Here is a 17,800-nt window from a genome sequence, read left to right as displayed (position 1 = left end):
TAGTTACTACTGCCAAAAAATAAACTGGAATGACAACTAAAATCAGTGAATATCGTATTGATCGTTCAAATCTTTATACGATTTCTTCAAATGGCAATATTATATGCACCCAAAAGGGTGCTAATGGTCGATGCACATGAATCCTATGGTTCCATCTTTTCTTTGTGATCTTTGTTAGCTGGTCCAGCTTGACTACTTTCACGTTCCTTGTGAGAGAAGTCACTGCCCAAGAACCTGTCAAACTCCAAATCTTCGTCCAGTGTTTGCAAATCAATATCCCATAGAGCACCAGGTTCAGCGGCAACTTCTAGCTCTATCGCATCTTGAGCAAGGCTATCCCAAACATTGTGGCAAGAACTCCATGAGCTTTCTCCTGCCTCTAGACCAATGCTCCATATTTCCTCCTGTCTGCTGCTAGTTTTGCTGGCAGATGCTATAGCATCTGAAAACATTGTTTCCTGAGAAGTATCTTCTGCGAGGCACATGCTACCAGCAGAGGTAACTTCTGTTTTGTCCATGACAATCTTTCCCTCGAAGCCAACAGTTCTGGGGTCTGGCCTTGCAAATTCAGTTGCAGGGATTATAGCATCCGAAAACATCCTCTCTGGGGTTACATCTTCAGGAAAAGATGCCAAGAACTCAGTACCACTGAAGCCCATATCTGTCTGAGAGCTCTCTAGAAGCTCCACCTTGACGGCAACAGAATCAGGGTCCAGAAACGATGTGTCCAGCACCTCTAGTCCAGTTTCAACCGAGCCTCTGAGAAGTTCTCCACTGCTCGTATCAAGACCAAGTTTTTCAACCATATCTTGCAAAAGGTTATCTGGTAGTTGCTTGCTTACAATACATTCAATGCCTTGCAGTCCAGGAGGAGTGGCACCATTAAATTCTAGTCTCTTTTTTCCAGTCTGCTGATCCATGGCTTTATCTACATCGCTTTGGCTGCTTTGTTGTTGCTTAAGGAACTTTCTTCTTATTGTAGGAATCTCCCTTCGTTCCTTCAGCTGCTTAAGATGGGCCAACAAATTTGGGTTCTGGAGTGCCTTTGCCAAGAAAGATACCATCAGCTTCTGCCTCTGTTCGGCTGATTGCATCCGCTGGTTCAGTGCATCCATCTGTTGGGCTGTCATGAGATGCTCCTGTTGCAGTTTAATGACCTCGTGCATCAATGCGCTCTTTTCCTTTCTCAACATGTGGAATTCACCTTCCAATTCAGGCTTCGCATTTTCAGCTGAAAAGCCTACTTGAGAACCTACTTCCTGAACTTGCGATGACCTTCGCCTGTTTATATTTTTTAACAAAGGCTTATTTCCTCTTACAAAATCTTCATTGGCAAACTCCCATCGATCAGCATCAATCTTGCGGAAACCCTGACAGAAGACCACAGATTCATAAATAAAATATGGAAAAAATTGGAGAGATCTCCATCAAGAAGAAAGCACAAAAACATAATCCTGCTTGAATCAGTTTCACATATCCAGACAACCAAATTTTAGCCGCACTTCGAGCATAAGGGGATGGTAACAAGAAAAGACTTTGTGAAAATGAAAAGAATGGATTGATGATTTATATTTTGCATAATAACATATAATCAACAGAAAAAGGGAATCTAACTCTTGCTTATACAAAACACGCATGCATCAAAATAACCTGGCAAAGAAACAGGTAAGGATCCCTGACATGGAGGTCTAACTGTTCTAGAAATTGCTGCTTTATGCATCCAAATACAAGCCAAAGCATGACAAGGTAATATATTTTTGCTCCACTCTTCGAAGTATAAAAATATTTCGATACAGTCTGCAAATCTAGAGTAACATTTATGCAGGCACATTATATTCATAAAGACTGATAAAAATTTTTTTGAGGTTTTTGTTTCTAATTCAAATTCTTTCCAGAAAACCTGGTCATTCTGAAAAAGCATTTTGAATTGAAAACCATAAAATATGAGAATACTTCAGGGTCCTCAAGGCTGAACAATTGACCATCCATTTTCACTAACTAAATCATATCTACATAATATATTTCTTATGGTTTATTCTGTATGCACTTGCAGTGTACACTTTAATAGTTAAAAATATTGTAGGTCTTACAGTAGATATAATATGGGTCTCTCTAAAGGAGAGGTCTCATGTCCAATAAACACACACATACATGTATGCATGTATATTCTTGTTGCCTAATAAAACCTTCAGACCCTTCTTCCAAATGCCTATAATTGTTTTTCAGGCCAACTGTCATAGAAACCTTACAGAGGACCCATCATATAATGTTAAATCTCCTATGGACCTCGAATAAGGTCAAATTCTGAAGATGGGCCCAGATTGGAGATCCATGCCCCCTTTATCATAGATAGGTCCATGAATGGTTGCTAAAATCCATCTTTTTGCAACACCTCTATGTATCAACTATTTTAATTTTCTGAACAGCTTGAAAAAGGTAAAAACAAGACGATCTTCCACAACAGACACTGATGTCCACAACATTTTCAGAACTTTTGCTATATGCTGGCTTAAGCACTTCCCTCGGGCAGTTTCCATGTCAACTTTATAAGGGGTTATTACAACTATGTTCCTTCCTATACATATCTTACTAATTGATGACCACACTCATTTTACAGGCTTTGATAATTCAACATGCTTTTACCACCATCTAGATTAACATTTTCGTTATACTGTTTTTCCAGTTGCCCTTTTGTCTTCAAACCAGAGGTGCATCTACAAGTTGACCAATTCTGCATCTACCTAATTGGGAATGTTATCAATTCTCCTACACGCTTACTCCACTAAACTGATGGCAACTCAAAAAATTGTATGTTAGCAAAATGTCTAACCTACTTGACCATCTGATCTAAAGTAGATTTTATGTTATTTTACTTCAGTTGTCTATGTCTTCTAGGATTTATTTAAGAGATCAGGAAGGTGTTTAGAGAATACTAGGTAATTTTTGAGCGCCTCAAAACTAGGATCTTAAGATTTAGTTAAACATTCCTCAGAAAAGTCAGCAATTTGGGTTGTTTAAAATCTTATGCTGACTAGAGTATTGTGAAGTCTTGCATAGATAATAGATAAATGTAGGAAGGTATTATATTTACTATAACTGCATTTTTTATGTCATTCGGGTCATTTTTGATATACTACTAGGTGAAAGATTCAAAAAATACAGTTTAAAAAAAATGCATTTGGCCCTCACTTAATTAGCACATTGAAAAGCTCATAAATAGCTATATGCCCAAGCATACAAGAAAGCACAATATTATATTGAATATCTTTAAATTACATGAATGTATTGAATATATAGTTACGAATTTTTTTTGTGGAATTTTTGGATCTCCATCCAGCCTTGCATTCAAGGAGGCCAAAATGACAATAGAACCAAACCAATAACCACATAAACTCTTTTGGACACATATCAATCAAAAATCGATCAGTGATCAATCAAAATATTTGTTTTTTCTAAAGAAAGCATTTCTTGACTCTCAAGAATTGCAATTCTAATTTTCAGGAGTTTAAATATTCTCTAAGAATCTTCATGATTTTGAACCAACAAATCTGAAATCGAAAAAAAAAATCTAATTTAGACCATTACTCTTGCCTAGCATTTCTGACATTTTTTATCTAGTCATCTAATTTGCCCACTGACCAGCATACATCTCTCCTAAAAATGGTTGGCCGTACCCCCCCGAATCATGGGGAATCGAGATGGTTTATCCTGTTGGCTTGGTAAATAGGACGAACTAGTTCCAATTTGATTAAATCCCCCTCTAGCCCTGTAGCAAAGCTCTCCGACTTGCTATAAGGCCCCCTCCACACACAACCCCCCCCCCCCCCCCCCGGCTCGATTCGCGATCTTTCAAGAGACTCCCATCCACCTAGCATCATCGGTAAGCGTTCCCCCTTCTCCCTCCATCCCGCCCTGTCTTCCCTTTAGGTTTAGAGTTAGGGTTTCCCTCAGCCCTCTCCCTTCTTTCCTCTCTCTCCCCTCCTCCCTGACAACGACGAGGGGTTTTCGAGCCCTCTCTCTCTCTGCCTCTCCCCCCTCCTCCCACTCTGACTCTTTCTCTCTCCTTCTCCCTCTCCCCCTCTTTCTCCAACTCTTCCTATTTCAATACATCCCAGAACAACACATTATAGACTTGTACCATGCCGAACTGATCACTGGTTAGTACAACCTTCGGTACCGGTTTGGCGAACCTTGGTCATAAATAGTTGCATATTCTCCATTGTATGTTAGGAGCCTATGGCATGCTCCTTTCACTCTTTGGTCTCCTTGCTAAAGCATAAAGTTGAGTTTATGCTAATCTATTACTACCTATTTATAAGCTAATGTATCTTTTCTTTCCAAGAATCTCACATCTCAAAAAAGGGCAACAAGTGGAATGCCTTTTACTTCAGATGCCAAAGCCAAATATCATGCAATATCCACAATTGTATGGATGTTGTCATGCTCCATTTCTTGCGAATGATCTAAGATACCACATTTCATTTCCATTGGCCACGGTGATGAGATGAAAGGGTGTTATCAAGACAACATATAACCCAACCACTAAAGCATGATAAAGCTAATCAAAGTCAATAATCAATTTTTCCAGCACTTCAGTCTGTATTATCTGTTGCTTCCAGATCAAGCTATCAGCACATTGACTTGTTCACGAAAACTCAGTACTTCCCTCCCAACTTAACTAGAATTTGTCATCAGAAATAATTGTTATGTCTGGTTCTGGGGATAGACCTCCTTATGATTTGGCTTTGCTCCGTATAAGTGGTTGCACTGTATCATAACAATCTTTTTGAAACCGGTTACTAAAATTACAACCAATATTTCCTAGTCTAGTATGTGATGACAAACAACTAAGGCTTAGCCATTTTAGGAACCAGGAAAAGCCACAGTACAAAACCGTCAGATATGCGGAATGTTCCACCTGCATATAAGGAGGTACACCCAGAGAATCTCGGTTGACATTTCTCTCCCACGAGATTGTGCCGCTAATAGAAAACATATGAATACCAGATGACAAGAAGGCAGATAATGAGGAGACGGCTGAGGAAAGTGAAAAAAATGCTAGAAAGTGAAAATGAAACAGCTAGAACCTCTACAGAAGCAAATTCATGAAATTATTGAAAAACAAATGGTTCATAGTATAAATATACTTGAATGGCAGTGCTAGTTGCAAGCAAATACTTCATTTGATATCTGTAGTATCCATGTGAATTCGATGCTTACCCGTGAACGTGAGCTTTACTCCAAGAGGTCATCTCCAATCCGAAAGCACTTGTGTAATCAACAAACTAATCTTGTAGAAGCGACGGACGCAGATTCTGCCTAGTCTTGGCGATTTTCATCTAGTGGTTACAGGTTCCATGTACAATTTACAAAAACAGACACGACGTACAGAGGAACTTCCAATGGAGATTACAAAGCAGTGGTTGATGAGCCGGACAACATACGATTCGTCTCAAAAGTAGATATCCATATATTTACATATTCAGATTCGAGAGTATACATCAAGGAAGAATACAGCATGAAATACGTGCAGCATCAATGAGATTAAAGGCTGCGATCCTACACAATACAGTCCTCAGCAGTAATCAATCTATCGGGGCAATCATTTGATTAAAATCCAATGCTCGTTAACAACAAAGGACGAATATAAGAATATAGACTGAAAGAACAAGATAAAAAATAAATAAAATAAAGAAAGAAAAAATTACATACAAACGACGAGAGCCGTCTCCGGCAAAGTTTTTGCGCAATACCCACATAAGTATTGAGCTGGCGGACAAAACTGGAGAAGTTGTTGTGCTTGAAGTTCCGGGGCAGAACGGCCCTCGCAAACTCGACGGGATCCCACACCACGAAGCTCCTCCCAGTGGAACCCCACGAGATGAGCGGATCCAGGGAGGGATCGTCCACAAGCTCATAGGTCTTGGAGAGGAAGGGCGGGATCGGCGCGCTCTGGAGAGCCTCCAGGGGCCGAGGCGCAGCAACCCCGGACGATGACGACGAGGAGGATAAAAGCTTTTCCGCAACCGGCGGCGGAGGCTGGGGGGATAAGTCCAAGATTTCCCCGAATGGCTCGATCTTGGGCTCCAGAGGCGAAGAAGCGCGGGGTTTGGAAGCAGAGGGTGCTCCAAATTCCATGAAGGGAGACGACGAGGAGGAGGAGGAGGAGGAAGAAGAAAGGGGAAAACCCGATCCTCCCAAGAAGGTTTCGAGATTCAACACACACACACACAGAGAGAGAGAGAGAGAGAGAGAGAGAGAGAGAGAGAGAGAGAGAGATTTGGTCGGCCCAGGAGGAAGGTTGGGGCCTGGGGAGGGGAGGAAATAAAATTTATAAGGAAGAAGGTGGGACGAGTAACCGCCTCAGAGAAGGCGGGGATTAGATGATGATAGAGGGCACGACTCGGATCCCATCGGGAGGCCCCAGGCAAGATATAAGCGTGGGGCGGGGCAGGGTGAGATATTTTTGCCGGACTGGACGGGAAGATCAATATCTTCCTGGCCGCGGCAGCGAAGGAAGAGCGATACGGGAATGGCGGTGGGAGTCGGCGCCCTCACGGAGAGAGACCGGTGGGTTGAGATATTGGTTTGCCTTCGGACCGAGGAAACCGGCTTGCCCGACACGATAAATGGGCCCACGCTAGGGCCCATAAATTAAATAAATATTAATAGACAAGAGGAGAATATAATGGGATTGACCATTAAATTACTGCATAGGTTGCACCTGTAGCACAATCTGAATGAAATAAATACTCACCCAAAAATGTCCAAATGTCTACGCAAACAAAATGCATCCATAAGTGATGCGTGTCGTGGATTATTACTTAGGATGATGTTACGGAACCTATTTAGCCGGTTGGACCGGACAAACTTGGCATCATTTCGTTTCTAAAATTAAAGTAGCACTAATAATAGCCTTTTCTATTTAAATCCAGCATCACGCCGCACTGGGGGTGCAAATGGGTCGGGTCGGGTCGGGTCCTAGGTGACCCCGATCCGACCCGGTTTTTTGTTCGGGTCCCAATTTTGGACCCGGACCTGACCCGGTTGAAGATCGGGTTGGGTCGGGTCGGGTCCGAGTCGGGTTCGGGTCGGGTCCGGGTCTGATTCGGGTCGGGTCCGGGTCCGATCGGGTCCAATTTTTTTGTGCTTTTGGAAAAAAATTTGAGCAAATCTAATTTGGTCATATCATAATTATGAGGTGCTGGGTGACCCATGACTTGAAAGACTTTGCAATTGAGCTCCAGTCAGAACAGATGTCCCATGACTTGCTAACTAAGTCGGTCTACAAGCCAAATTTCATATCACACTATTTTTTATCTATATGACTGATTGGACGGAACTCGGTGTCTCCCAACTCCCCTCTCACGAGGACAAAAAAAATCCCAGACCTTCTTCCAAAATCCAATTCCATTACAGAAAACTGGCACATGACCCATATTCAGTTGCAGTGTTCCCTCACTTTCTCCCTTCAAAAGTTAAAAGAAACAAAAACCAAAAAACAGAAGGAAAAAAAAAAAGGCAGCTACCGAGACACCAGAGGTCTCAACAGTGTAATAGATCGAGAGAGAATCCTGACGGGCCGACGTTCCTTTGGATTCTGTGAACCTATGCTTGTTGCTAACTTGCTATCCTCCCACACTGACCAACAGTACCACAACCCATGCCAAAAAAAAAAAAGAAAAAGAAAAAGAAAAAGAAAAGACTTTCTTTTGCTTTTCCTCTCTCTCTCTTCGGGTCCATTCGGGTCGGGTCGGGTCCGTTTGGTAAACCCAGACCCGACCCAAAAAATGATTCGGGTCCAATTTTAGGACCCGACCCGGACCCGCGGGTCCTAAAATTCGGGTCGGGTCGGGTCTACGCGGATCGGGTCGGGTCGGGTCACGGGTCGACCCGACCCATTTGCAGCCTTACGCCGCACAGAGATAGACTTCTCAAATGCATAAAAAGGGGTGGGCACTAGGACGGAAACAAGTTTAGATCAAACGGTTTTGTGCTCATCATTTTGATAAACCCATTTTTAAAGAATATCAAATATCAGCAGCCCCTTCATAACAAATAGATATACTAAAAAAAAAAGAAGATATATTAACATATTATTAATATTAACAAAAATTGGTTGGTAGCCCGACCGCAAAAATTTCTGGTGACAATGGCAAAAAATCTTTCCTTCAAAATGTAGCTTTAAACTTATGTCAAACGTGCCGCACCAACAATCTACTGCTTCAACAAACTTTTGTATGAAATTATTAAGAGGGCTAAGAGCTCAAATTCATTCAGATCCAATTACTAATGCTATGATTAACCAGTTATCAGCCTCCGATGTGCCAGTATTGCAGTGTTCTATAACCTATATAGGCCATGCAAAGCAGAGGTCATGGATGATAAAGATGGTGATGGTAGGGGAGGCGGAGGTCGTGGACAAACTATGCACGAAAAGCCAGTCTTAATTCTTAATGCATTTTAAATTTCATATCCGTTATCACAACTCTTTATGTATGATCTCAGAAAATTGTTGAACCATCTCATGCTGATAATTAAAATCCATAGTCATTATTTCACATATATATGGTGTTAACCCATCTGCGTGTCCGGCAAGCTTATCCACGGCATCCTTTGCTGTGCCATGAGTACATGAGATGCCAAGTGCCATATTTCGTGGCTGTCTTAAATCATAATCACCCAGTCTATCCATAGCAGCCGCTTCAATGGATGAATCACTGGGTCGAACGGTCCTTAATTAATGATTCAACAGATGGAATTCGACTCTCTTCTTGCACACCAGTGGATAGCGTCCATATATACATCGGATCCATTCCCTGAACCAGGTAAAAGCCATCTCGAATCTTATCGAAGACGATCCAAAATTTGCCTAATTAGAGCAAATAAATCCGACATGATACTCTTGACATTAACATTTTGAGGGGAAAAATGTGAGACCATGCACTAAAAGTAATGTTGAAGAAGGAGCAATCTTTGGCAGTTCCACTAATGAACCTTTATGAGCTTCTGTAACAGCATTTTATTGCCCAGCCCATAAGTAAGGGGAACAAGCTCAAGTGGGCTCGACTTAACAATGAGCTCTCTTAAGAAAGCTTGACCAGGTAAAGACTGAGCTGAAGAAAAGCCGGGTCTTGAGAACTCAGGGAAGCTGGGAGTGGAAAGAAATTTAAAAATGGCATTCGCGCGTGGACATCCCGGCGAGTCTTAGGCAAACCAGTGGTGACTGTCGAACTATGTTGTCAAAGTCGAGGTCTAGAGCATTCAGTAACGCGAATGCTGGCTATTCGACAAGTAAGTTTATTTAAAGGGATAGGAGTTTCATGATGTGCCCTCTTCCTTGCTTTCAAAGCTTTAATTGGTAACGATGCTCCGCTATTCTGTAGAAGCATCACCATGTTCTTTCTTTCTTTCTTTCTTTTCCACGGCGATGTGAGTGGAGGCAGATTCTTGTTAGACTCGCTTCGTCGAGCGTTTGGAAGAGCAGTCGCTCTGTAGTCCGTTGTCAACCGTGTCGCTTTTCAGGTCTTGACTTTTCGACGCCATTCGCACGGATCATCCGTTCCCGTCCAGAAAGCAAAACATGAAACCAAAAAACAAAAAACAACAAAAAGAAAAGTCGCACGAACCAGAGAGGGACAGCTTATGTTTTTCTTTTCTTTTTTTGGTGAAAAAGTCGCGTCTTAAGTTGATTCATTGGCTCTTGGCGTCGGCTCGTTAAGATATGTAGAATATGAAGGCAGGCTGCAAATTGATGTGGCTTGGGAGTGACGATGGTTACCGGCCAGATCAACCGACGACCAATAGCAAAGCACCACGGACGTATCCAGCCAACTAGCTAATAATGAAGCTCCATCCGTTCCTAAATCAAAGTATATTAAAAGTAGTTAAAGACCATTTATGAGGCCAGTTGCTGCATGATTACGGACATCTCAGCAGTTAATGTATGTCCGACGGCTACTGCATGCCCGATCTTTTCGGACCTCTAGGTAGTATACTTTTTCTTGATTGATTCCACTCTTGACCGCAGTTAGCCAGAGGTGTTGAGAAAATGGAAAAGGCTGTGGATAACCTGCTGCCGATCACTACTTGACCGTCCTTTGAGAGACGTAGAAGTATTTACGTCGGTGATTGGCTGAACACATGCATATGGGGTCTCACTGATACCACCTTCAAGTTTTGCGTTAATCCTCAACCGCCACATCCCACGTTGAACAATGATCATTAGCTGGTGATTAGTATCGATACTTATAAAAGCAGTGTCAAGCCATAGGTCGCAAAATTATTTTTTGACCAAGCTCCCCACGAAATATGGTGGCTCCAACTTATGCACGGCATACATGAGTAGAAATCGATCCTATACAACCTCAAATCCAAGAATATCCCATGACTGAGATATGTATGGCAGATTATTTTTTTTTCTGAGGTTATATGACCATGGGCCTCCCACAAGTCAAACTTTAAGAAAAAATTCCCAATAATTATATTAGTCATGTAAAATCTATTGTGCGCGCACATACTTGCAGTATGGTTGTAGAAAGTTCCATGGACAAGTAAAGACGCATCAAACCGGTAATACTACTAATGAACTCAAAGTCCGCTTATTTTTTTTTCTCTCTCTTTTGGTAAGATCGAACGTGGTCCGATATACCGACCAGAGGGTGATTCATCGACAATTAGTCGTTTATAGCTACCGTCCACCTGCGTCTGTCCAATATCTTCGAAAGCCGTGGCTCAGCTTGACAAATTTTTACGCTCCCACATTTGTCGACAAGACAACTGAACGACAGATCGTGTTATTGGTGTTATATTTTATATATATATATATATAGGAACCATTGCTGCTCTTATTCTGCTTCCTGTTCCCATGCGTGGACCTGGACTGACGGCTTCTATGAGCTAGTCATGCATGTTGACTGCACAAGCTGGAAGACGCTTCTGCTGTTGCTTTACACAGATATCTCTTTAATTTCGAGGCTGTGCCCTTTTTTATTTAGGAAAAAGAAAAGCGTTCCCGTACTCGTTTTAGTAGAGCGAATGAGCTCTCGCTCGACGCAGCGTCTTTCTGCCTAATTTGTAAAAAAAAAAATTCCCTGTGAATGCGAGGGCGCGAACGAAATCATTCAAGCAAGCACGACAAATGGCTCCTGCTGCTGCGCCCTCATCAATGGAAGCTGTTCCCGGGAGGCGAAATCAAGTCCGTCCGTCTACCCCCAGCGGCAAAAAGAAGAAAAGAAAGAAAAAACCCCACTATCCGCCAACGGGATCCGGACGCGATTCTCTCTTCAGGGAGGGACCGCAGCACTCTCTAAGGGCTGTGGCAGTTGCGCCCTACGGACTATGCGACCGTTAGATCCCTAGGCAGTGGGCCCCGCCACTCCGCCTCACGCGAGCCGAACCGCCGGCTACTGGATCGGTTGGAACCCCCAACTCGGCCCGGCCCGGCCCAGCAACCGGGCCCGAAGCGCGAAGCCACGTACTTCCCTCAGTTCCCTGTCAGCTACTTACCTGCCCTTTTCCCAACTTTGCCCCTCGCGCGAAAGCAGTCCCCGCCTCCCTAGCATACCTGGCGACACGTCCAGCCCGCCACCGATCTCTTGCCGACACGTTCACAAGCGAAACACGTCAGGAGCCTATGCGGAAAAAACTTTATATTAGTTGATTAATTAATTAATATTACAAGAAAACAAAATTCGGAGATAATCATTATCTCAAGCCTCAAACCCTCTCTCTCTCGCGTTGTACTTTTTTTAAAAAAAATTAAAAGCTGGTCGTTTTTTCCTCCTCGTAATCGCTCCTCTCTCTCTCTCTGGGCTTATATTACTTCCTAGGTACGGGTTCGGGCGAAGATAAAAATCGAAGGAAACAAATTGTTTCTTGGCTGGGGCGATGGCGGAGGAGGCGGAGGGGATGGCGGGACGAGGCGGAGGGGAGAGGAGGTCGAGGTGAGATGAGAAGAAGCTTCGATCGGTCGACGATGGCGCCGCTTTCTTGTTCTCACCACCTCCGGACCGCTGCGGTGCGCGTCGGTACCTCTAAGGCCCAGGCCGGTCTGGCCAAGATCATCGCCATCATCTCCACCGTCCCTCCTCCACCAATCGAGCGCCGCGGCGGTAATTCCGAGGCGGCGCGTGCGGGAGGGCTAGGGTTCGGCATCGATTTGAACCTCAGATTGGGCCCACCGCCGGAGATCGGAGCAGGAGCAGGAGGATCGTCGGGGAACGACGACGAGGAGGAGGAGGAGGAGGGTGGGGACCCCACCGCGCAGAGCGTCGTGGTTGCCGATGATGTTGCCGAGCGAGCGGAGTCCGGGGAGGAGTCGACGGTGGAGAAGGGCTCGGGGAGGGCCCCGCGTGCGGTGGAGGAGAGCCGCGCCATCTCCCCGGCGGGGAGGAGCTCCGAAGGCGAATGCGATCCGGAGGAGGAAAGCCGGAAGGAAGCGGCGGAAGGAGCCAAAGAATCATCCGGGATCACGACTGCTCCATCGAGGAAAGCGGACGACGGCGACGAAGAGGAGGAGGCGGTGGTGGAGGTCGTCAAGAAAGAACGGGACGAAGAGGCGAAAGAAACCAAAGGCGGCGGCGCCGGAGAAGGACGGGATGAAGCGGGTAGGAATCCTAGGAAGGGCAACGGAAGCGGGGGTTATCTGGACCTGCTCCTGGAGGCGGTGCGGCAGGTCTCCGGCGGGTTGTTCGACGAGGAGCCGGCGAAGGAGAAGGAGGAGACGGCGGACGCGGAGGAGGAGAGGCCGTCGAAGAGAAGAGCGGCGGGGGTGGCGCAAGGCTCGAAGAGGAGAGGGGCAGGGTGGCTGCCGTTCGATCTGTACGTGGATTCGGCCCCCATCGTCCGATCGAAGCGCGGGCGGAACCAGGCGCTGCCGTCGCGTTACCGGGACTCCGTCCTCGACCCGTGGCGGAAGCTGCCGACGGTGACCCGCCACCGTCGGGCGGCGAGACCCTGAAACCGCCTGGTAAGCTTACCGTAGCCTCTCTCCAATACTTACAATTCGTAGATGCTGTCGTGCCTCTCTATCTATGATATATGATATAATATTTTGTGGAGTTATTTAATTAGAGAAGGCGGGCTGTAGCAAGTCGTAGATAGTTGTAGTGGGGTGTTGGCCGTCATGCTGTTAGCTTTGCGACGCTGCCAGAGGAATGAACGGATGTACCTTGAACCCATGCTTCTAATCCATCTATTATGAATCTATTATGTCCACTGTAGCCTGAGCCATGTTCCTTAGAGCCATCGTGCTAGAAGATTTCCTCTCTTCCAAACTTGCACAGCTGCACTTCTTCATGTCTTTAATCATGCTGTTATTAGCCAATGAAGAAACTTAACAAACCCACCTTTTTAAACCACTTGGGAATGCACTTGTGTCGTAAATAGCATTGCTCTCTAACTCAAATTTGGTTAGCAAAAAATCCTATGCAAGGGGATGGATTAGTATTCGCTGCCACACACGTATTTCCATTGATCGGGACACTACCGTTGATGGCCGTAACTGTGGATCCGTACCTTATGCAGATTTCTTATACTTAATTAATTTCGGATATACTCAAAAAGCTGCCCTGAGTGGAACTGCAAGGGGGGGCGTATTTGTCTTTTTATAATAAAATGAAATACTTTATGTTTCCACAGTGCAATCATTGTACGGTATGACGACTCTCCATCCAATCACGGATTTTGTTTTATCCGACTGAATAACTATACCATCTAAAAGGGTGCAAGAGCTTGGCTATAATAATCTCCATTTTTATCGACAACCAAACTATGCCTCAGTGTGCGATGTTCGTGTCCTTTATTCGGTAAACCTGCTGTAACGGTTACAACGTTTGCCGTATGACTAAAATATTAGTAAGAACTAGTTTCCATATTATGATAATATTACATTTTTTATCCACATCGGTAGCCATTGTAATGGACCTTAATGCCTTGTACTGGCAATATAACAGCCATTAAGTTTTTTTTTTTTTCTGAGAGAAAGGAAGAGTACTCTTATAAGTTGTTTTTACTGTTTAATGTTATCATAGATATTATCAAAGGTATCAAGAGAAAAAATTTGTCTAACATCATTATTAAACTAGTTAGTGCATGTTACAAATAACAGATTGAGTTCTGTAAGAGAATATCACTACAGGCATCGTAAAACACATGGTTTTTGGCTGCTTCTTGCATGTCTGGATGGAGATTTCCTAAAGCAGTTGTAACGAATTGTGATAATATGTTAAAACCATGGGTCCGGAGAAGATCCCAAAAGGGAATTCTGTGTTATAGAGAAACTGGAAAATCTGTGCAAGATGGACGTAATATGGGTATCTCTTCTTTCTTTCTCATTGTTTTTTCTTTGAAAATAACAAGTAATAGATGATAAAGTGTAAGATGTCCTTGGTTACACGTGAGCAAGTTGAGGGAAAAGGAAAAAGAATGTTTAGACGTACACACTGACTATGAAAATGAACGTAAGAATGAACAATGAAGGGCCAAAGTTGGGCTCGTGTTATTGACACCAGGTGACGGGACGAATTTTTATTTCTGGTCTTAGTCCAGTTTTTTTAACATTACCAAGATGCCATCGCTATCCTTTTTTTTCACTTTTTTTTTTTGTTTTGTTTTTTAGAACAAGAGGAGTTCTGACCCCATCTACCCATCCCATCCCACGTCGCCGGAGCTTAAGCCTGCAGGTAGACCGGGTTAAAGCTCATGCTACTATGAAGCGAGGATCGACGTCAATTGGAATCGTATCCGTATGCTCTTTCCCAACTAGCTTTCTTTTTTCTTTCACTACCTATTTTATCAATTATTAGACCTTTACCAATTCTCTTTCTGCTAATTTGGAATCAAAGCAAGCATCGATACCGCTTGAAATGGAACCCCTTTTCTCTTGCCTAGGTATAGTAGATCCAAGCAAGTTCTCGGTGGTTCGCTAACTCTTTTTCTTTTTTTTTGTAAATAACTTATTTATCCCCATATCAGGTCTTCTCTTTTTCGGTAAACGATCAGGTCTTCTCTTTAAGATTATATAATCTATGACGCGCGTTACGTGATTAGGCCTTCAAAATTCGTTTGTTTCAATCCTTTCTTCTTCTACCATGAAATTCTCGAGCAAAAATGTAGCGACCAAGATAAACTCGTCCTAAATCACCCAAAAAAAAATTGACACTGTACACTAAGGTTAAATCACCAAGCAAGGCACTTGGACTGTGCTCCATTAATTTGTCCTTTCGAGACAACTTTTAAGAGGCTTTTCCTTCTTTATCCTTCATCGCATAGGGTTGGTTTCTCGCATGAGAGCGTGGTACGTGGCAACAGAAAAATGCTAAGTGGGAGGCCAATCATGCTATTAGAACTTCTCCATTTCTGCCCGGCCTGATGCATGGTGTGAGGAGATTGGAGCGCTTTTCGCCACGGAGCTGTTGTGAGATGCACCTACTTTGAATCACGCCCATTCGTCTTACAATGGGCTACCTCTGCAGTGCAGAGTTATTCTACTCTAAACCACCACAAAAACAATGAAATGCATCCCTTCCATTCTACTTTTGGAGTTCATTAAACTACTTCCTCTTGGATAGAGTCCACAACATTTCAGATAAGGTCGAGTGGCGGTGCAGTACTATCAGAGATACCAATTTCGCTTGCATCTGATGAAAACGCTAGCTAATATTGTAATCTCCATCGGCAACCAATTAATAAGATTCACCGAAACTTATTGCGGTAATGAATTACGATAGAGGTGGGACCTGGACTCTGGTGCCCAATTTTCCGTAGGTTTATCATAACTAATTTGCACCCTTGTACGCCATTCAATATTTACTCCTACTAGTAGCCTGTTTCTTCGTGCATAGTGCTATGCATCGTTCCCATTGTCTATTTGCTTATTGGCAAAGAGGGGTGGTGCAATTCGCATAATCCACAGGGGCCGGTGCAATTCGCGAGTGGGATCGATGGTAAAACGTCATGTAGGCGTCACTTATCGCAATCCAGTGCATCTCTCTTTAGCGCCACTTTTCTGGCGCAAGGCATGCATCTGGTCCGCGGGAGGCAAGTCGCGCGCGTGTGTGTGGAGGGAGGGGAAATCATTTTTTTTTGATACATTATATGCGCACACTAATTTTGCATGAACAGTGCCACTGAAGTTAAGAAGAAAAAGATGCAACCTAGGGCCGGGGAGATTCGTGGGCTCGTTTAATCGAGATCAGCCAATATGGATTGAGACAAGGGGCCGTATTTTTCAAAGAAAGAAGAAAAATGCACCATTGAATCGCGCAATCGTGGCTTCGAGATCTATAAAGACAGGTAAACCGAGAGTTCGAAATGCTTCTAGATTTGTGCATAGAGATATCCAACGGTCGATGCTGCGAAAGACGATCGATCGTTTCTTTCGCGACCACTGCAGTACCCGCCGGAAAAATCAGCCATCCGCGGGGTCCAGGAGAGCAGATCCGAGGGTATTATAGTCGGAGCAGCAGCCGAGCCTCCTCGTCGCCTCGCGCACGCTGCAAGCTCCCTGCGCAAGTTATCTCTGGAGGTTCATGTGTTAGGTTGTACGTCCCAATTGATCATTATTGCTTCGATTACTGATATTCTGAAATGGGAAAGTAGGGGGGACACTTTGCGACCAAATTGACGCCGATGCCCCCAGTCAAAATTTGGCACCTCCCGTTATATCGTCATACTTGCAGCATTGCCATCCCTCACCGTGACTGTCTGCTTCAATGCAGATATCTACCCTTTTTTTTATTTATATTTTTGTCTAAATAAATTACTATTTTCAAAATAATTTTTTTTATTACTTTTTTCTCAAAAAATGATTGTATGGTCCAAAAAAATAACACTTATAATCCAACCAGAGTAGAATGAAAAGATAATGATGTTATTTTCCAATATTTTATAATTATTTAGTAGTAATTATCTTCATACAAAAAAAAATATACTAGTTTTTGGGATAAATGACGGTGATAATGACCGCTATAATGATCAATAGTGGTTTCTGCAAAGTCTACCATAATGGCGTGATGTATTTAAAAGCTCGCATTGTAATGAAAATATCGTCAATCCCCAAGTAAAATTGTTGAGTATGCCTTAAATTTATAAGCCCACAAAGTGGCTTTTTTCGGGCCAGGCAAATATAATTATTATAGTATACTAGTTTGAGTTCAAATCAACTTATACTATTATTATATATTTCTTATAATTCTTAAAAAAAAAAGAACAATTAAGTGTTTTGGAGATCAAGTGTATTGGAAGGATAGAATTTGAGAGCAAACCTTGTACTATGCAATCTTCATATTTTTATAGTAAAATTTTTGCATCATTTCTATCTGTGAACGTACATCAATAAACTGAACCATATAAATATTGTATATTTTTTTCTTCTTATTTCATTATTTTCTCCATCCGTCGCCACAAAAAATTGATTATTTTATGGACTTTAATAAATAATAAAAGTTAATGCTCTATAATTCGTCAAACATATTATTTTATTTACTTGAAATATTGTTTAAGTTCTTAGCAAACACAGATTTTCTTAAATGGAATAGCAAATTTATACCAAAAAAACAGATTAAACAGCTTTGAAAAAATAAATAATTATATATTCCAGCTAGCGTCGAAATTTAGAATTTAAAATATTAATTTTTTACTCAAATAAATGACGATACCGTCGACAGTGGCTTCTATTTTCATTATATAATGATCACTATAATTAAATAATGATTAAATAGTGGCCATGTAACATAAAAAAGATCTGCAAAAATTGTTATAAAGAAGCTATAGTGTTATATCGATTGTTTTCTAAATC

The 17,800-nt window shown here is 42.8% G+C and overlaps 2 protein-coding genes across 2 annotated transcripts; one reads left to right on the top strand and one right to left on the bottom strand.

The window, feature by feature from the left end:
* Positions 1-20: 20 nt before the first annotated feature.
* LOC103719863 (heat stress transcription factor A-3) lies at positions 21-6,559 on the bottom strand. The gene is made up of 2 exons (XM_089930310.1): positions 5,758-6,559; positions 21-1,370 (listed from the first exon to the last, which is right to left on the bottom strand). Exons 1-2 carry the CDS (start codon positions 6,136-6,138, stop codon positions 144-146), a joined length of 1,608 nt encoding a protein of 535 aa, XP_089786436.1. The 5' UTR covers positions 6,139-6,559; the 3' UTR covers positions 21-143.
* A 5,179-nt stretch (positions 6,560-11,738) lies between these two features.
* On the top strand, positions 11,739-16,848 carry LOC120113003 (uncharacterized). The gene is made up of 2 exons (XM_039133340.3): positions 11,739-12,970; positions 14,621-16,848. Exon 1 carries the CDS (start codon positions 11,951-11,953, stop codon positions 12,959-12,961), a length of 1,011 nt encoding a protein of 336 aa, XP_038989268.2. The 5' UTR covers positions 11,739-11,950; the 3' UTR covers positions 12,962-12,970; positions 14,621-16,848.
* The last annotated feature ends 952 nt before the right edge of the window (positions 16,849-17,800 follow it).

This window comes from Phoenix dactylifera, chromosome 4 (assembly GCF_051530095.1).
Source record: "Phoenix dactylifera cultivar Ajwa chromosome 4, Ajwa_hap1_PhDact_Kaust_v1.1, whole genome shotgun sequence".
Taxonomy (NCBI): Eukaryota; Viridiplantae; Streptophyta; class Magnoliopsida; order Arecales; family Arecaceae; genus Phoenix; species Phoenix dactylifera.
This window is presented reverse-complemented; position numbering and strand designations above follow the sequence as displayed.

Coding starts and splice junctions, on each gene's coding strand:
- LOC103719863 (XM_089930310.1), bottom strand. CDS start 6,138: ATGGAATTTGGAGCACCCTCTGCTTCCAAACCCCGCGCTTCTTCGCCT. Junction 1,371..5,757: donor TCCGCCAGCTCAATACTTAT/GTGGGTATTGCG, acceptor GTCTTCTGTCAG/GGTTTCCGCAAGATTGATGC.
- LOC120113003 (XM_039133340.3), top strand. CDS start 11,951: ATGAGAAGAAGCTTCGATCGGTCGACGATGGCGCCGCTTTCTTGTTCT.